The sequence below is a fragment of the Ixodes scapularis genome, unplaced genomic scaffold (genome assembly GCF_016920785.2).
Source record: "Ixodes scapularis isolate PalLabHiFi unplaced genomic scaffold, ASM1692078v2 PGA_scaffold1__304_contigs__length_218370807, whole genome shotgun sequence".
Classification (NCBI taxonomy): Eukaryota; Metazoa; Arthropoda; class Arachnida; order Ixodida; family Ixodidae; genus Ixodes; species Ixodes scapularis.
In genome coordinates, this window is record NW_024609846.1 from 50,113,766 (window position 1) to 50,135,166 (window position 21,401).

General features: G+C 45.2%; 1 protein-coding gene across 1 annotated transcript in view; it reads right to left on the reverse strand.

Annotated features, from left to right (window-relative positions):
• The window catches only part of LOC8038617 (2-iminobutanoate/2-iminopropanoate deaminase-like), an 87,338-nt gene extending 67,990 nt beyond the window's left edge, over positions 1–19,348 (reverse strand). Inside the window, exons 1-4 of the mRNA XM_040223660.1 lie at positions 19,319–19,348; positions 19,166–19,251; positions 12,901–13,006; positions 3,041–3,095 (exon numbers count right to left, since the gene is read on the reverse strand). Coding sequence (XP_040079594.1) covers positions 3,041–3,095; positions 12,901–13,006; positions 19,166–19,251; positions 19,319–19,348 — 277 coding nt within the window. The remainder of the gene's footprint in view (positions 1–3,040; positions 3,096–12,900; positions 13,007–19,165; positions 19,252–19,318) is intronic.
• Positions 19,349–21,401: the final 2,053 nt, after the last annotated feature.

The following is a 21,401-nucleotide window of genomic DNA, read 5'->3' on the forward strand; positions in this document are numbered from 1 at the left end:
TGAGTTGTATATGGCAAGGAAATAATTTTTCATTGTCTCAGTAAGACTAAAGATATTTACCTATATTGCTGGATGAGGATTTACCTATATTTACCTAGAAATGCTGGATGTGGATATCAGGGATTGTGAACCTATCGTGACGTAGACAATTATAAAATACATGCCGACTACTATGCCAAGCTCGCCTGTCTCCCGACATGCATTTTTTAATTAAAATAGATGATTTCCACAAGCCTTTCTCTGAAGTGGGCCTTTTCTATATAAATAGCCCTATTGAAAAGGAAAAAAAAAGTACAGTTTAAGCTGGTCGCAGCTTCAAGCAGAGTTATTGCACCAGCGTCCCCCCTTTGGCATGCTGGTCATGCTGGTTGATCTGGACTTAGCTTCAAGCTGGGTTATTTCCCCAGCATGCCCAGTTTGCGATGCTGGTTGAACTGGTCACGCTGGTTAAGCTGGTGGACTTCCCCACCAGTTTTACCAGTTTAAATTAACACAAAATAAACAAGCCAAACTCTCCAGAAAAGTGAACTCGGCATCCAATTTATTAATTTCGTACTCATGGCCTGCTCAGATGTGTTCAGATTCTACAGATCCTCGGCGCTGACACAGTACTAAGCGACGCACAGACAGTGGTGCTGGGTGGAAAACAAACTATGTTATCAAAATTAGATTGCTTATCTAACAACACGAAAAATGCTAGACACACGCCAAAAACAGGCAATAAGAATAAAAATACTACACGGATGAGAGAAGTGAGCCTGGGTTCATCCACTGATGAGGGCAAAGCGGCCACATGCGTAGTTGGCAGAGGTGAGGAAATCTGTGTGGCTTGGATAGTATTGGTGATACACCTTGGCACCACTGTCATCTACGAGCACGCACGCGTTCGAAGACAAAAAGCGACGCCTCAGTCAGGGCGTGCGACTCCTTCCTGCCCTGAACGAACTGCCGCTTGCAGTTTCCTCAAAACCCGCTTCACTTGCACCGCCGTTCAACTAGTCTTCTAACAACGCGCACACGTTCCTTCAAACATCTGCCCAAGCTAGCCAAACGTGCCTCAAATTCTTCGTCCCTAACACTGTCTCCCTCTCTTTTCTCGAGAGCAAAGGCAGCTCGCAGCGCCTAAATCACCCGGGAGAGGAAGAAGAACTTGACGTGGTCCCGTCTCAGCCCAAGCCGACGTTGGCGCGCGCGCTCCCAGCAATGTCAGTTGGGCCAGCTCTTGCCGGTCTTGGCGTGCGCGCTCCCAGCAAGACCAGCTTGACCAGCACGATTAGGAGTTCAACCAGCTTCACAAGCTTAACTCCCAGCTTGATCACATATGGCTCCATGGAAGATTAGTTTGACCTGTTAGGCCCAGACTGGCTCCCAGCTACACCAGATTGAATCTAAAACCAAACTTTAGTTAGATCAGGCTGGTTTTTACTTAAACCAGACTGACCAGCTCAAATTATAGCTTGCCCAGCTTAAACCAGCTTGAATGCCTCTTAAACCAGCTTGACTATCACACTCATTAGTTTCATCAGTTTAGTTACCACCTTGACCAGTTAGATATTCTTGCTGGTTTTTTCAATAAGGAGTTGACCTTGATTACAAGATAATGACCATTTTGCCCATTGGTCAACCATGTGTGTCGTTGATTGAGATTGAGGTGTGGAGAATGCCCGCTCGCTTGAAGCTATTTAGTTTCTGCGTGACTGTACGTGCAGCGTATTAGCACGTTCTGAAAAAAAATTGAACACGACAATAAACTTTGGTTTAAACAAAGCCAAGAGCTTTTATTACCATATTTTGGGGGCTACGAAAGAACGCCAATGCGGCCGCAGAAATGCTAAACCTTCACATTTTATTTTGTATCATCCACTGCAACGGCGTCGATCTCCACTCGAGCGTCCTGATGAGAAATTTAGAGACCACAGATTACCAACTGTTGTTGGATTTGAATGCGCTAGAATACAATGATTTTACTAAGATGCTCCAAAAATACGATGCGTTTTTTATACACACCAGGGAGACTCAATAAGTCACACATGCTAGCTTTAAGACTTAGATGATCTAGGTATCACACGTACATAAGTTTAATCAGCTTTTTTTTTTTTTTTTTTTTTTAGTGCGATCATTAAATAAAAAGGATAAGGAAGCACTGGTTAACGTTTCTAACAAAGTCGAACATAAAAATTAAATGCGAAGACGCTGAATATCAATGCTGCTTATATCACATCTGAGCAGCAGCATCTTCTTATGTTTTAGGTTGTTTTCGCGCTCAGATTAGTCTATAACCCATAAGTGTAGTTTCAAACAAACTGTTGCTTTACCCCCGGCAGAAATTTCACCTGGACCAGTGATCTCGCAGGAAACGGCTCAGAAAAAACTGTGGTGCAAAGGCAAGGGAGAAAATAGTAAAATATGCGTATCAGTAACCATGCAAAGATGAAGACAAATTTGCGAGTAGGCACAAATATATTACTATTTTGAACAAGCACACAAATACGGTGCAGCGCGAAGTATCCTTGTTTGTCTCTTTTTGTTCTCTGCTCGTTTTTCGGCTGCATTTTTATGAAATATTTATTATATGCTTAGGCATGCGCGCCTGCAGGATATAAATCAACAGTGAACGAAAGACAAACGCAAACTACGTACATTCTGAGTAGACTTTGTCCATTGCTTCATTATCCTTCCAGTCGGTGAGATACACAGTTGTTTTAGTGACTGAAAATTAAAAAAAATGAAAACTGACCACTGGGAAATAAGTGATCATCCACCAATCACCAATGTTATTCGAAAACAATTCAGCGGCACCTGTTTTGATCAGGTGAAAACCTACCAGGACAGGAACACAAATATCAAGCGAATCTTTCATTGAAAAGTTTCATAACAAATTATTTTTTTTGTGACAATGAAGATAATCATGCCAAAAATAATTGGAAGATATGGTGTTTTTTGTCTTATGTATTTATAGCTTTGCGTTTATTTTCGCTTTACCCACACGCTATCCTTTTAGTAAAATAAAAGTTGAATGTCATTATGTATTTCAACTCACCGTTTTTCAAGCTCATCCTCCCAGCTTTGAGAGTTTTTTCAAGAGCTGTGAGTGCCTGCATTGCAGAAAAGCATATACGGACATTAGTGACCCTCCGTGTATGAAGGTTTTGTAGGTACGAGTGAAACACCTTAGTAAAATTTTAAACACATGTTTTCATAAGTGTGACTAAGGTCATTTCCATAATCGCACATTAGAAGACGATAGATTTTTGAGGATTCGCTTAATCTGAGAAAAGGGGAGCTAATTTTGCATATTTCTTTTTTATGAAACTACCGTGTTTTTAAATATTAAGAAAGAACAGTGCATGTGCATGACCCGGTGTGGTGGATAACAATTATGTCTTACTTTAGCAATAAAGTTCTAGGCTCTTTCATTAACTCAGCTGCAGTAGAGTAAATAAGCAACGGAAGAACAAAGAGGCATGCATCTCGTTTTACGCGTCTGCACAAATTTTGAAGTATGGTGGAAGAAAAACACTGAAAATACGTCTTTTCGGGTGGCGGTCCTGTGAAGTGTCCTCTAACTGAAACCATACCGATGGACAGCCACCGAATTTTCTTTTGTACTGAGGCTCACTTGGCGTGTTAAAACAAAATGGCAGGCCGGAAGGAAGGCAGCTATTACCGAAGGCTATTCAAGCAACACACATATAAACGCGACCTCTTTTATTTTTTTTTTTTATTTCAGCGAAGTTTTGTATGTACACTCCTTTTCATCTCAGTAATTGCCTGACCGGCAGATAGAGGGCGCTGACGCACTCGCCGCCATTAGGTTGCTTCGATTTGGCTGGATTCGGTTTAAACGGGCATGCGGCCGTCTGGCTGTTTTGTGCAACTTTGCCTCATTTTATGGTACAAATATTTCCTTCGTAGCACAGAACCAATGCAACAGTGGTACTGAGCCACTTTGAGAACTGCGAAGTGGTTTTGAGCCTAAATTGCGGGCTTGTTTACATACACATTTGATATATCTGAATAAGGTCGGGGGCAAAACGACAGTATTGATGTACAAATAATATTACCATCGTCTACGGTCGCACACAATGACGCTAGTTGCCAGAAAAATAAATCAATAAAGATACCAAGATATGGATGTGAAGAAGCAGGTCGACAACTTGATTACGAATATGATAAATTGGGCAGTAGATATTATCTCGCGAGTTTACTACTCACTGCTGGGTTTTCGTATGGACCCCCAGCTTTTAGTGGATTTCGCAGACTAACAAAGTATTGTACAGTGAAGCAGATAATTTACAAAAAAACATTATGGCCTCCACCTGTCTTATAAAAACAATTAAATATTCGAGAAATATTTTATAGGGGAACCTAGGCTGAGTAGAGAATTCATTCAATTGATAAGCTTGCTAATATACTAATTAACAACATTTCATAATCTTAGCCCTAGGAAATAAACTATTAAACTACATTTATACGGACATTTGCTTACAAAGTACTAAATATATCATATACCTATAAGTGACAGGCCCGTCAAATTAAGTTTGACATTTGTCTTACATAAAATTCGCCAAATGAAATAAAGGGCGCATGGGAAGTACCTCGGAGCCGCCTGGGAGGCTCCAAGGCAAAGCGCCGGCCTAGGGATCCCCATGTGGAGGGTTTGAATCCCGGCCGAGGTGCCTGCAATCTGACAAAGGCTTATTGCGGAGAAAACGCCGTGTAACCGAGCTTTCGATTGCACGTTTACCCAGGTAGTCTAAGTTAACCTTCAATGAAAACCCCGATCTACCTCGGAAAGTTTTGTTGACCTCGTACGCTAGCGCCACTTTATGGACCTGTGTTAACAAATCTTCTATTGTTTGAACAAATGCGCTTTGTAGATTTCGCCGTCGCCAGTCACTAAATGTAAACCTCTGCGGAGAACAAGTCTCCTGCTTCTTGCGCGGGAGTTGCGGTCACCTCAGGACGACGCTGGGCTCTGATTGGCCGAATAAAAAAATAGTGGGCAGACCTCAAGGCATCTAACATTGAGCTCTACTCACTATCCTTTCAATCAAAGCCAATCATAGCTCGGCGTCGTTCTGATGTCACCGCAACTTCTGCGAAAGAGGCAGACGACTTGCTCTCCGCCTACTCGCCATCGGCAATGCTGGACTGGGGAAATTTACAGCAGATGTTTTTTCTATACTCGGCGACAACTTTTCTTGGCAATGTAGTGGAAGGTAAGTCCCGCGTCCCCTCTCCCATTTTGAGTGTAGGCAGGCTCTCCTCCTCCCACATTTCCGGGGAGAGGAGGAGAGCCTGCCTACACTCAAAATGGGAGAGGGGACGCGGGACGTACCTTCCACTGCATTGCCAAGAAAAGTTGTCGCGGAGTATAGGTGTCAAATATTGCGGACCCCAGGCACGGGTGAGAGATTGAAAAATGTATGCAAAATTATTGAGCACGTCAAAAAAATATATATATATCGTCGTCATTAGTGCGCATCCGCCGAACCCAAACCGCGTTTTGGAATGACTAATAGAAATGAAACCATTTATTTTATAATCAAAGGTTGTGTGTACGGTAATATAAAACTCACTACTCTGAAGCTGTCTGACGCAGCTTTTACGTGGTCAGTCCGAAATTTTGTGTTAAAATAAATTAGGTGAATTGAACTGTTTACCTAAAGACAATCAATAAATCACTTGACAGACGGCAGAAATGGGACCGAGCACAGTATACAAATTCTTAAACATCACATGTAAACTAATCACCCGAACGTTTATGTAGCAAAACAATGGACACCCTCACTGAGTGTTCAGCGCATGCGTGGAGCTTTCATAACTTTAGTTCACGGGGGGCATCCTGCCGTGCATGCGAGTGCTCGTGCCGTCTCGTGTTTTACACGGGCAGAGCTCCAGCAAGGTCGTCGCACGTGCAGAAGGACTAAAGTTCCCTCGATGCATTGGGGCAGCGGTGGCGTAGTCATACTAGCTGGTGATATTGGTCTATTGAAAACATCGAACACATGTATTTATGATGTTTTCAACAAACAAATCACCTGATGCTGACGTACCATTATTCTTAGCATGAGATCGAATGCAAGTTAGCGTTCGCTGACCATCTCCTCCATGAGTTCTCTCATATAATCACCAGGAACTGTTTTCTATCTGTTATTGTCGTATCTGCGAGTAGCTGATAACAGCAAGCCATGAAGTATGCACTTTTATGTCTGACATCAGAGTGCTGTGCGTCTGCGTCCGGTTTATCTTATTAGTATATATTAAGCCCCGATTTGATGTTACAGACAGACGTTGTTCTGAGGCTGCCAGTGTTGCACCTCGCAATAAATTGCCTTGCCAGATATACGTCTCGGACCCACATGTAACTGTTATAAATTCAAATGACGATAATTTCAGGAAGGTCTCCTTACGCTGAATATTCTTGTCACCTTCCGATTCTCATGCGCGTTCCCAAATATACGCGCTTCTTATTGCTAGTGTACCGCCATTATTAGTCAACAAACCTGAGTTGTCATAAGTAATTGACATCTGAACCCTCATGCTGTCTTATTCATCTACATAAACGATGGGGCTCAGTGCTAACGCTGATTTCTGTGCCACATCCTTCCACGTATTCGGTACGCCGATATTGAAAATAGCCAAATCGTGCTACAAAATTAACTGCAGAAGTTGTGCACATTATGATGTAATGCAATTTGCAGGATACTGGAGACACTTATCACAAGTCGTATTATGTACGCAGCACCTTATATAAACTTGACCAAAACTCAGCACCGCAAAATAGAACTCATGTTCCGCGAGGCCACCAAGACAATAATGGGAGTCCCCAAATATTCACCAAACGAAGTCATTCGTAACGCGGGACTCTTCAACTCCATGAGCGAACGCCTTGACATGTACCGACTGGCACAACAGCAACGGCCCACTACGTCAAATCAGGGGAGGGCCATCCTTCGTACCATAAACTTCAACACGACCCAATTAACAGCCATACCGGTCCAACTCCCGCCTTGGCACTCGCTCCCACGCGTAACGATTTCGCCTATACCGCGTAACATGGACCCATTGCGCCACACGGGCCGGAGAGAGGCGGCCGCCAGACGTCACCGATCCCTTCAACTGACGGCGACGCAAAGCGTTTGCAATGTGAACGCAACTGTCAATCAAGAGAACGCCACCGGAATCACAGCGCTGGAATCTGACTCCGTAGAAAGAACCAAGAAATACACCATGGCCCTGTCTGCAACATCGATGGAAATTCAAGCCACTGTGGGTGAACATAGAACCGACGACGTGACCATCTACTGAGACAGTCAAACTGAACTTCAAGCATATCAGGCGAACAGTCTCCTCCCCCACATCCGAATGCAGCTACATACATATCTGCAAACACACCCAACGCATACTTCCTTTCTGACGTGGGTGCCTGACACCAGAACATCCCCGGGAATGAACGAGCAGACACACTCACCCGAGCTCCATCTCCGGCTCCGGAAAGTTTATGGCCAAGCACGTACGACCGTTATGTGCACCATGAAATTCTACATATAGACAGAAAAAACCTCTTGGCAATCCTGAGGAATAACCTGACCAGATTGCCATCACCATCGCATATTTTGGACGAAAGAACAGCCACCACCACTCGCTGCGCACGAACTCGATCAATATACAATATACATAGACCACCTTCTACATTAAATCGAGGGTCGGACGGGACCACCACAATGCGATTACTGCTGTGAGTACCCGAACAACGAACATGTTTTGTGGCTGCGTACCAGAGCACAGCCTTCCCACAACACCCTGCTCTTTTCTGTAGCTGCACACCTTAGGCCCACCACCTGGGAACAATGGTTTGCCCCATCCTAAAACCCCCATCGGCTGTGGACGCTGCATAACCAGCACAAAAAGACAATTGTCAAGAACGATGATGCATCTGGACCATCAGTTACGTCAGCCCATAGATAGTGTGGGAGCCAGGGGTGAAAGACGAGGCAGAGGGCACGTGACAGGCGGCCGGCGGAGAAGACACGAGCTGGCGCGAGACAGTGCGAGCTGAGCGAGGCTGGTAGCTGGACAAGAACGTTCGAGCCGGGCTACCTGGCCTGGCGAACCCCGGAGCGGTCCACCAGCGAGGTCTGGAGCAAGACCGGTGGAAACGGCGAGCCTTGGCCATATGACCTGGGCTACGACGATCCCGGGGTGGTTCCGCAGCGAGACTCGGGCATTGACAGCCCGGGACAGCCAGCCTACGCAGCGCTGGCGTGGGAAAAGCGATCCGCAGGCCTGGACAAGGACTCCGACTGTGAGCTCTGATCGACGGGCGACAACAAAGGTCGGCGGGCCGGGACAACCGGCTCTCGACGACGGGCAACCGAGTGGTACAGTAAACCCATTCACTGTCTTCTCGTTACAGTGTGTCACTCCCTAGGTGACGGGCGAAGCGCATACCGATCGGGCGGCTATTATTAGTAGAGGGACCTCCATAAAGAACCCCACATTAAAATGGCGCCCAACGTGGAGCCGTTCGGTATGCGTCTACTTCTAGTCGTCCCCAGGGAGTCCTATGGATTCGTTAAGCGGATTGTTCACTAACGCTAACGATGCCCGTTCAGCCAAAGTATGTTGGAATTTTGGTGACTTGTCTCTCAGCAGAGCTCAGCAAGTGTCTCCTCGAATGGAGTACTTAAAGGTCTCGAAGGACGAGGTTGCGGACGCGCATTCTCGGGTACCCCAGAATAGTGGTTGGCAGAAGGTGACGCAGCCGGGGGGAACACGAGGAGCGCGGTTAAGATGTAAGAAAGTCGTCTTCGGAGGCAGAGAGGCACGGCAGGTTCGCTGGAAGGCAGGATAGCGACTGGCAGGAGGGAAAACAGCCAGGACTTATTGCATATTTAGGATTTAGGATTGGAGTGATGCGGTGAGCCAGTAAGCGCTTGTCGAGGCCCGGGGTGCAGATGGGTATTTGTCAGTGGGTGTCGGAAAGATTGCGGGAATTGCGGTCGGCACCGGGAACACTGGCGGACGAGATTGTCAGCGGGTGTCGGGTAAACTGGCGTAAATTGCAGTTGACACCGGGAACCTGGCAGACAAGTTAAGGAGCAGTATGATCTGTAACCGCTGGGCCAAGACGGCTACTTGCTTCGCGTCACTCCAACAACCGACGAAGGGCAGAAGGACGACTCTCCCTTGAAAGGGGTCGTTCCGAGAAAGCTACGAAATGTTTTATAGGATACTTTTTCGGCTTCACTCTGGCCGGTCGTGGCAGTGACAGCAAGACTTTTAATAAGTTGTGTCGCGTCACGACCTGGCCGGGGATGAGGCGGTAGACATTTGAGTGGCTTGTAGTCGTCCAGCTTGCCTTGAGTCATGAACGGTTAGAGCGGGCTTGCTCGCTGAGCTGCCGCTCCCTCCGAGGACCGATCAGTCCCTAGAGCACGTACGCACGTGGACGGAAGGGGACACTGACGCTTACATTGACTAGCACATGGTATAGGTAGCCGTTGCGGAACGCGGGTATAGTATATGGCCATCTCGCCACAGGCTTTGCATCCCTTCGCCTGTTACAAAAAAACGGGCAAGGTTTACACCATCGTTACCTGTTCTGAAGGAAACCCACGCGTTGAGCGACGCAGCTAGTGGTTTTGCCGCACCGCTTGCTCCGAGGTGAGAAGGGAACCCGAGGTATAAAGACGCTAGCGTCGTGTCTTACTTCTATGCTTACTCGGCGAGATACAAACGAGGAGGCTTGCCCGGTTCACATCGCTGACTTGAAAGGATACTACCGTTGTCGCGATGGGGAAGACGTATAACATGAGGTTGCGGCAGGGCACGAGAAATCCCCTGTTCTTGGCGACCCAGGAGGGAGCTCTGGAATGCGGACTTGCTGAGTTAGCCGCATGATACATGAACCCGTCGGCAAGCTATGTGGCGGTAGAGGCTATGGCCACTGCCACAATCTGCGGCAGAGTATTTGTTCGCTGTGTGTTGTTTTAACAGTTTGTTCTGCGCAGAATAGCTTCTTGGAAAGACGGCCATAGACGCTGTAACCCAGGAAGCCTACCGGGAAGGAAGACGGGACCATTTGTTTTCCCAAGTGCTCAGGGTGGCCGACAGTTGGTCGGCCTGACGTACGGTTGAGGCGGGCAGTTCTAAGCCCGCTGTGACCTCTATGCGGAACGGGGCAAGTCCGTCTGCGTCGGCCGGACCAGCTTAGAGCAAGCCCCCTGCTGCATCGCGGTGAGTAGGACAGCGAGCGACAGAGAGGTCGGCATTGTCTGCCGGCTTCGCTAGCCACCACAACCTACGCCGCTTTCGGACGCTGCAACGTGGCCGCTCCGGCAACAGCAACAGCGGCCGCCCATGAAGCCCAGCGGCTCCCTGAGGCCCATGAAGTCCCCCGAAGTCCGGGCCTTGAGGGGGGGAGAGTGTGGGAGCCGGGGGTGAAAGACGAGGCAGAGGGCACGTGACAGGCGGCCGGCGGAGAAGACACGAGCTGGCGCGAGACAGTGCGAGCTGAGCAAGGCTGGTAGCTGGACAAGAACGTTCGAGCCGGGCTACCTGGCCTGACGAACCCCGGAGCGGTCCACCAGCGAGGTCTGGAGCAAGACCGGTAGAAACGGCGAGCCCTGGCCATATGACCTGGGCTACGACGATCCCGGGGTGGTTCCGCAGCGAGACTCGGGCATTGATCGCGCCCGTGACAGCCAGCCTACGCAGCGCTGGCGTGGGAAAAGCGATCCGCAGGCCTGGACAAGGACTCCGACTGTGAGCTCTGATCGACGGGCGACAACAAAGGTCGGTGGGCCGGGACTACCGGCTCTCGACGACGATCAACCGAGTGGTACAGTAAACCCATTCACTGTCGTCTCGTTGCAGTGTGTCGCTCCCTAGGTGACGGGCGAAGCGCATACCGATCGGGCGGCGATTACTAGTAGAGGGACCTCCATAAAGAACCCCACAATAGATAACCCATATTAGGGTGGAATCTCAATATCACGTTTAATTCATTCATTCTTTCCACGCATTCCGTACGGTGACGGTGGAAATAGTAAAATCGTGCTGCAAAATTAACAGAAGAAGTTGTGACCGTTATGATGTAACGCAATTAGGTTCTATATATTAGTATCGAACAACACTTTACGGAGCAAGGCAAGAAAGCGCGGTGAAAGCTACAAAAGTACTAATAAAACGCTTTCGCCAAACCGCGCAGTGAGCGACGAGTTGAAGCAACCAAATGGCAGCCACGTCATGTGATTCCAAGATAGCAGCGCCAATGCGGCTGAGGAAAAAAGGTTTATAGTTTCCTTTAAAACCGCAAGCATAAAACACGCAAAAACTACACCGGTAGACCTCCAGAACCTTTCCTTCTTAGCCAATTACAGGAGTTTCAAGGAACCGGTTCGTGCTCTATAATTGGTGTGCAATTTGCCGATTCAAGTGAACAATGTTCCTTCCACATATTGATATGAACTCTGCAATGGTTTCATAAACCTCCAAAGTATTACCTTTTTTTTTTACTCCACTTTGAGCAATATGTTGAAAATGATATTTTGAAATTACTGAATTTAGAAGAAACAAGCCTACTCCCATAGCTGATTGACACATTTCTCCCCTTCAAAGTGACGGTACTTATGTTCAACAGTTTGAAAATATCTCCTCAATTTTTATGTGATACTGCTTGAATTTAGATGAATTGAAACGAAAGTGGTTGATGTGTTAAAATTGCATGCATCTTCTTTAATGGCAAAAACGTGGGAGTATTTCTAATTGTGACAGGAGGGTTCGTTATTAGTAGAGCGTGGTCGAAAGGGCGTGATCTTAAAGACGCCTTTAACCATCCAAATGTCTTTCTTGCCTGCGCAGGGTTTTGTCACTGTTCACGTCAGTAATTAATTTTAAAAAAAAAGTAGTTAAACAACTTCAAATCATTCGAAGCAGTCATGAAATTACATGCTGTAGATTTTGTGTGAGAGTCGCCGATTTTGTAAGGCCTACCATTTGGGGGCTAGTTTTCTCTTAACGAGAGTATTGCGTGATCCTTCCAGTTACTGCCTAGTTCAATTCATATCTCAGTAATCATGTCACGCGACATGTTAGCACGAAAGCCACCTGTGCTACAAGTTGACATCTTGATAAATTTGTGTGAGCTGGCGTTGACGTGCATACTGTGCAAATCGAGTTGTCATAGTGGTCAAACAGATTCATGAACGAAGTCAACATTTTCAACGAAAGGTCTTCAATTGACGGCGTATGAGGCCTTACGAAGGTGCTAGGTGTGAACAATACCTATGCGTATTTTCGCCAATGTTTTAACAATATCAGTTTTGTACTTAAAAAACAATTTAAGTGCTGAGCGTTTCATTTTTTTGGAGCAGTCACTAATAAAAAATTGCCATCAGTTCATTGCCGGCAAGGCAGCTCTAAATTCTATCGCAATGACCAGTACAGAAGAGGCTGAACAAAAGACATGAACTGAATTATATTTCCATTTTACAAGGTACTAAAATATACACTATGCCGCCGTCTTTGTTACCACCACGACCACTACCGTTATCATCATTATGATGGTCATTGTTATCCTCATCGCCAGAGTAGGGTACTCATAGAGTACCTTAGCCCAGGGTTCCTAGATGCCTTAATTCAGCAGTAACCGTTCACAAACAGGATGATGTCGCGCCTTTATTATCTTTGGTTAATCTTGTGTCTGAATTCAATAGGTTCCACGTACAATATTTTACTTATAATCACAAACTTGTAATAAGAAAAAAACTAAAAAAGAACAAATAAATCGCACTAAAAATGCGTTCGTCACCACTGGCTGTGCATTGTAATACTTCCCTCAAAATTAAGGCACACAAAATAAAAACGTTTTCGTAAAACGTGTCAACTTACCTGCCGTGTCTCGTTAACAATTCCTCCTGGAACTATCAACGCTTTCATCGGGACCTGGCCTACCTTTCCCGCCACGTGCATTACATTGCCGACACGAATGGCGGGTCTGTTGAATAAACAAATGCATCTGATAAGGATCTCCTTCTGCAAGAACATATGCACCCCTTTAGCCCTTATCCCAGAATGTCCATGTAATATAAGTACATACATAAATTACGTAGTTTTATCATCGAACTTCAAAAGTTTATGAGGCACATGAAAATCTCCCTTAACTTATACAGAGATATAACTCAAATAAGACATTGTCGGTGTTGTGTGCCATATTTAAATACAGTTAAATTATCTCTAATCGAATATTTACTAATGACCGGTGCAAAATGTCGCCCCTTAGCCGTATTGGCGGGGCAAATGGACTGGTAACACAGAACGGGCTCTGTTAGCGGGAAGAAACAGTACACATGTGGAGACTGGATGGAGCGAAGCGGCCATGTGTCGATTCGTGCAAGGTAAGCCCTTGAGCGCTTCGTGGATGCCTTACTTGTGGCTGCCATCTCCTGCGGTCGCAGACTAAAAGCAAGTTGCTCAGAGGCTGTTGGGGCGTGCCAGGCAGTATACTCCGTTCACCTTAAGCTGAGACTGCTGCCAAAGGTACAATTAAGCGCGAGCTAGCCCGCAGTCCTGGCTTTCAGACGTGCCGCTCTCGCGAGCGCTGGTTGCGTGGAAGAATATTTGAAGCCGTGACCTAGCGCTCTCGTGCTTGTTGAATTGGCTGCAGTGTCAGGTTAAGAGTGAACGGAGTACGGGAGTATAAAGAGTATTCACTGGGCGCCATATTTGTGGGTGCTGTTTAAAGCGCATGCTCAGAACGAGCCCAGGTTAATAGGCTGCTAAGACCAGTTTTTCCATGCTAAGGTTAAACGAAGTACAGCTGGCCCCAGCTGGAGTCAAAAGAGAACTAAACACTCGGAACTACTTCAACACTTTGAGACAAATGAGTCTGCTTTATTTCTCTGCTTTTTTTTCGCTCTCTCTTGCACCTTTTTTCTGGGGAAGCCCGAAGCGCGCTTGTTTCCCATAGCAGAGCGCCGCTAGAGTCTGAACACATTGCATTTTTCGCCGCCGAGAATGAAACGGAGACACTCTAGGAAAAGGTTCGGCTGGAACTGGTTCCCAATCATTGAGGAGACAAACGCTGCGTCGAAGTTCGGCTGCCACTCGGCCTGTCAACGTTTGTTTGTTGGAACCTTTGAGTTATTATAATGTACGCTAGAGGTTCAAATGGCGCTAGTGTGCTGTTACAAATTTAAGTCACTGGATCTAGAAAAGTAGCGTCATTGCCTTCCCACCTGCTTGCCGGACACAAACAAATACCACTATACGACGACAAAACCTCTCAGGGTCATTTGCTGATCGCTGTCCGTTACCGTTGTGACCGCTATTTTCAACCATTTCCGTAGGGAATTGTAGTAGACCGTTTCCGAAGCCCGCTAAGCACCCGGAAAGCGCTCCGTAATCTGCCACACGACCTTGAACCATGCAGAGAAGGCTGGGGTCGCGCATGCGCAGCTGCGGCGTTTTCTTCACGGATACCGTAGCGGAGGAGAAAAACGATGTACTACAACTCCCTAATGCTTCGAAGCTTCGAAAGGGTCGTTAAATCCAGTCGCACCAAGATGGCTATGGAGCATCATCGTACTAAAAGCGTTCCTCGGCCAATTATTGAGCGTCTTCGGCTCTGCATGCAATAAACTTATCACTGAGGCTTATTTCCCCAGATCTCTTTCATTTATGTTGCTTTTCTTGCGTATTTCAAGGCAGTAAAAGTATTTTTCAATGCCTCCAAGCACTGACGTTGCGTGTGATGGCTGTACAAAAATATAGGGCATCACACGCGGCGTCGAATATTTATTTTTTACAAGTAACGAAAATTAATACAGATAATGAAGCACAGTGTACTCGAACAAAATGGAGTCATTGAGTCCAAAACTCAGCTGTGCGCCGCTATTTGCTTCCCAAAACCTGCACCGTCACGCAATCGGCGCTTCGAAAAATGGCGCTACTTGTAAGAAGCTCTTATATAGGGACCCTAATTGCAATTTGAAGTAGGAAGAAACCAGTCGGAAGTTGACTTCCAATAATGCATTTCTATGGGCAAAAGAGAGTGCCTTTTCTCCCGGCGCGTGAGTATAAAACCAAATATTACGAATGATTTGTTGATACTATGATGGTACCTCTCTCAGTCATGCAGACGAAATAATTGTCTAGTTACGGCGTTTTTATTTTAAATTCATGGCATTAAAACCGGTGATAAAACGGCTTCGTATATATATTTTTGTGCACGGTAGGACACTTTTAGTGTGAACACGGCGTCGGTGCTTTCCAGCATGGGGATATATAAATGCCAAGCGAACGATGAAATGTGGAAAACCAAGAGAGACGGCAAGAACTACGCAGTAACACTGGATGAGTAACCTTATGTACATGCAGACGATCAAAACAAATTGAAGGCCACGAAATATTGTCTGATGTGCAAGGAACAAGTCCCGCTTTATTTTTTCTGCTCGTGAACATGTGCAAAGTTGCGTGTTGTTCTGCCTTCAAAACGTCACCCGCACGATAGAGATATCTGAAAATAGAGAGAAGCCAGAAAACAGGTTCCCGATAAAAGCGGCCCGGTATAGGAAATAATAAAAAGAAACACCTTTCACCTTTTTTTTTATAATCTGTCCAAAACCGTGCCGCTCGGTTTATATCATCATCTTATTCTCGATTTGTTAGCGTCTCGCTCATTAAACAGCACAACTCTATTCACCCCCGGGAAACTCGCCGCCTAATCTCACTACTTTGTCTGCTACATCGTCTGCATTTTAATCCCGGTCAACCAGGCTCATCACTTCTAGAAGCACCGAATAGAGTATCTCATCGTCAAAATAACAGCAAAAGCTTCAAACGCATATTTGGCTCCACAGCCGCATTTAATAACTCAGCACTTCCTAACGCAATCAAGAACTGGAACGGTCTTCCCGAAGCCATCGTCAACATATCTGATAAAAAAAATGTTTCGCAATGCCCTCTCCAATCATTTTTTTCCCCCATGATTCCCCCCTGCATCCTGAAAATTGCTGTTTTGTTGTTCTATTGCCTTTTTCACTCTGTCATTTTTGCGTCAAAGTGAATTTTTGTATTGTCATTATTATTTGTAATCATTTAGTTTGAATCATTGCTTTTTGGGTTCTTGTCGCGCATGCTAGCATTATAACTTCATTTTCACATCCGTTTTCTTTTATCTACATACTTTCGCTTTGCATTTGCTTTCTTTCCCTGTAATCTAAGATTGTTTTTTTCCCCGGAGCGCGCGTGTCTGTGTGTGTGGTTTATTTTTTTTTTATTTTTTTTTTATTGTTGACTTTGTTTCTATTCTTTTGTTCTGATTGATACTTACCCTGAATGTACCCCCCCTCCTGTAATGCCATTAATTGGGCCTTTGAGGTATCATGAATAAATAAATAAATAAATAGCTCACATACTTTAGTCTTTACTATTTTTAGAACGTTTTTAACCGCTCGCAAAGATGCACGACAGGGTCATTTTCATAAATGTGAAGGGATTTGCGTATTAGTAATATATAAGCTTCATCGGAATGCAGTCGAACCGCGAAAGCACTCTACATTTAATTTAATTTTTATTTTGCTTGGAATCGTAGCATGTTTTTACATACCTGCTATGGTACAGATGTACGAAATGTACGAAATTAAGCGTAATTTAACGTCGTTCACTAGTAAAGAACAATCCTGTAACCAAAGCAATTACCTTTTACAATGTTAATAAAGGCATATCCTATTGGAATGACCCCAATTGCAAAAGTTATTCATGTTATTTTTTGGCGAAGGGACAAAATTCATGCACGTTTCCCCATAGGAATGCGCAGGAGCACTGTAAAAGTGCATGGGATGCTGTCGGCTTCAATTTGACTCCCGGAAGTCGCAAAGACGCTAGCTCCAGTTGAACCCCTAACGTACATTTTAATAACTCCATGGTTGGCTCCTAGCTTGGTGTGGTTAGGTGCGAGCCATAAAATACATTGTGTTAGAACACGATTTATGTACCATCGGGGAAAAATGAAATGCGAACAGAGGAGCGCGTGGCTCGCGGTACAGGCTGCGCCGCCTGGAAGTGAGCCAAGGAGCGAGGGTGCGTGGCCTACCGGCCTACTCCGACGTGTTCACGCCCCTCCCTCTGCGCTCCCCAAGCTTCAGCAGTGCGCCCCTTAGTGCGCTGAAAGCTATCACCGCTATCTTTGCTGGCTCAGCGCGTGCGGTGCAAAGAAGCTCGCCGCACTCACCGAGCACGCAAAGATAGCGGTGACAGCTTTCAGCGCACTGAGCGGCGCACTGGCGAAGCTGGGGAAGCGCCAATCGAGGGGCGTGAACGTATCGAAGTAGGCCACGCACCCTCGCCCCTAGGTTCACTTCCAGGCGGCGCAGCCTGTACCGCGAGCCACGCGCTCCTCTGTTCGCATTTCATTTTTCCCCGATGGTACCACTTCCCAGGAAAGGTGTGGTGGACAATCTTGGCCGAGCATCAACTGGATGTGTGTTTTTCATCGTGGTATATGCACATACATATATACATGCCTTACGGTTTTTTTGAATGGGGAATGTGTCATATCGGTGCATAAACGTCTGATCGTAAAACAGCGGAGAACACTGCGGGGGTATTTCTGATTTCATGAAAGGAACGCCAAGGAAACAACGAAATCTTTCCGCCAATTTTGAAAATTGCCCACTCCCCTTTATCTTAAAATATAACTACAGCTTAAGAGGAGGTTGGATGTTCGCAAAACATGAACTAGGCAGTTTTATTTCATTTTGGTTACTAGTATTTATATCAACACCTGATATGTTCAAGTACATAAACTATACAGCGGTGCATGATACCAACTGAACAGCGGAAGTCCGTCGCAGCAGTTCAGCATTGTTTGTACGTATAATCGCGCGACTTTGTACCACAGTCTATTATATTTTCTCACTTGCCCTCTCCAAGTTAAGGTATTGATAATTCTGACTTTTAGCTTGCAATTTTGTGTAGCGCAACACCCAATGGTATTGGTTTAATGTGCTTATCAATAATTTATTTACTTGGAATGTTTATTATACATATTCATGCTGAACGCACTATTGAAGATATTTACGTAATAATTCTTCATTCGCCTAGGTTCGCACCCGAAGTGAAAACCATACACCGCCTTCTTCTGACTGATCTTCTCTTTTCTGTATGAAGTTTCATTGCCATTCAGACTGATTTTGTTTGTAAAAGATGGTGAAGGATCGTTTTCACATTATCTGGGTCGGTCTAGACGAACGTTAGATGAGAAGATAGTCGCCAAGATCAGTAAGGTAGTTAAACATATCTGCTTATTATTTTTAATAATACTTTGTTGGGTTGTATCGCAATTAAAGCTTTAATGTAAGTCATTACGGAGGGCTAAATCAATTTAACACCTCGTGAAAAGGCAAACAGTTTTGATATTTTAACTGTTCTTTTCTCGCGTAGAGACAACCGAAAAAATTGACCACACAAGAATATTGCTAATGCAGCGTGAATCACGCGCATCACGTGGTGCGCGACTACCACGGGCACCACGTGGTAGACGCGCCACACAAGCTTACGCCGGCAGGAGGCTCATCGACAGCAAAACGGGTAGAGATTGGGAAATTGTGTTCTAAATTTATGTTTGTGGTAAGAAGGTATGGCTGAAAAACAGTTTTTTTTTCGTCACCCTCAACCATCGCGCATCGGTTGGAAATAATCAAAATATCGCCGCTAAGAAAACTCACACAAGGGAATTAGTTATTACCCCTGTCGAAGTATAAATTGAAGCGTAAAAATAAACAACGTTTCTTGGATCTTTATTATCTAACATAACTGTTGTTTGAAACTCTAATCCGACGGCCTCTTCACATATGTAGCAGAGCGCTGCCTCAGCGCTACGTATCAATCAGCGCTATAAATAAAGCTGACCTTGCGGATGTAGCGCTAAATTCATGCAACATTCGCGAAAGCACTGACCTACAATGCTCCATGAGCGCTAAGCGAACGCTAAACTACGTTCAAATCATAGCTGTATCAGCGCGGTTACTAGTGTTGATTTGGCGCTGCGATGTATCTATGAACCGGCCTTAATCCCGATAAATACCTATTGATAGTAGTTGTAATAAATCTAGTCGACGACGTAGTATTTTGTAACGTGTACAGGCGCACTCACGTATAAGGGGGACCCTTTGAAGCGTCAAATGCGTTTATCAGTTCTCGGGCTTGCCTTGGAGCTGTTCCAAAAACTCCGTAGGCGAACTGTGGGAGCCAAAATTGCAGGCAATTAACGCCGACGCCGTCCATAAATAAATGAACAGGCACTTACCAAAGTAGCGAGACACGTTGCACGCAGCATAGCGATAGGTTTAATCAGCGGAACGACAACTAACTTTATATACTCTAGTTTGGCCCCGTTGTGACGGGCCAGGAGTGAGAGGAGGGGCCTGCAGGCAGGTGGCCTACTTTATTCCTTCCATTTCTCTATGACTGCGTGAGTAGACGAAGCTCGTATTGACTCTATATTTTTTTTATTCTTAACAGTACTGCAGACACAGAACGGGACGGAGCAGGAGGGATGCATCAACATAGAAAGCTAGACACATGGGTCTACCTGTTTTTGACGTAATTAATAAACAAACGCGCTTTTCATACACCGGTAGAGACAAAGAAATAAAAAAGTGAAGGTACATGTTATGTGACGCGTCATAGTTAAAACAAAAAGACAACAACAAAATCAAACCACAGCAACAATACGTGAGTACATAAAAAAACACAACTAAGCAGTAGCGTACAAATGTAGAAAAATTCGAAACAAATGAGAGTGGCCAGAAAAAATGAACTAAAAACTTAAGCATTGAAAGCAGATGTAGAGTACTAAACGAAACAAAAAGAACCAGCGCAGCGCTTGGGTTGGCTAAAGTAGCGGCGTATGATTCACTTGAGCAGCGTATAGAGTTACTGTAATGTATACACCCGGCTTATGCAGTTACTCTAGCCTAGAGTAACCACATGGCTCCGCAATTTGGTAAATCTAGTAATTACTATAGAGTCAGTGATCTCTGCGGGCCCACGCATTTGCATACCTATGCCCCAACCTTGCTCAAAATGTAAGCTTCTATGACACTTAAGGTTTACCACGCCGTCTCTAACATTTGCTCAAAATATAGGCTTCTAATATACTTAAGGTTTACCACGATGTGCTAATATTCAATAGTATATTGCACGTATTTCTCTTTTGAAGACATGCTTCAGAACACCGCGCCGACATTTCGCTTGGGCATACCGACATTGCAAGCAACCATCAAATTCACGCACCAGAGCCTTTGGTGTCGGCTCTAGACTCCGTATATGCAAGTATGTGATTGGTGAACTGGTTCTAACCCATCACATATTTGGACCAGACTGAGTTTAAACATATGAGTAGTGTTCAAGAGGAAATAAACAAGCAAACATACTTCGTCACTTTAATCTCATGCAAAGTTTGTGTGCCTCTTTTTTTGTGCAAGTGCCACATGTTCAGGCAAGGGAAGCCATCGCTGACGGATTCGCCGCGCCTTGGCAATTCCTCAACTGCATGGTCGCAGTTGAATGCAAACACGTTACGATGCACCGACACAACACATCTGCATATATACACTATAATTACAAGGTATACAACAAGAATATGCAGGACGACGTATTTAAAGACCCAAAAACTTTATTAAAAACAATATTAGATTTTACAAGGTGTAGAGTACAGTTGAAAATACCCCAAAAAAATCAATAAAGAAATTTTTATGCATTGTATCCTGTAACGTAAGAAATAACTTTTTTTATATTAGTGAAGCATTCAGTGCCTCAGCGACTTTTGTTTCATGGAGTACAGATACTCTTTGACAAATCTGTTTCAATGAGAAAGTATATAACTTACATTTGAAGACAAATTGCTTTTAGAGAACCTACTTTGTAGTCCTCATAATCCTCGCTGACAGCAACTATAGATTTCTAATGATCGACGGTAGCGCTTATGGCTGCCAAAGCAATGGCGGCCTGTTCAAGCGGAGCGCCATGGGAGCCAACACGGAGCGTGGCCAGCTGAACCTGATGTGGCCACGCCCACTGCCTGGTACTCAAACACTAGGCATGCACGTCTTCCTGGGGGACGAAGCATTTTAGTTGCGGCCAGATTCATCAGGCCCTACTCTGGAAAATCTAATTTTCATGACAAGACATTTTTTAATTACCGACTTAGTCGGGCAATGTTTGTGCATCAAGTATTGTCACACAGTGCCCCACCATTTGCTGCATTGCACTGATATGTAGAACTTGTAGGGCTCAGTCATTTACACCATTATAATTTTTTAGAAAGTACGAAGACACATACATAAAATTGAAAGAATAAAACACAGAGGACAAGCACAGGACAACCA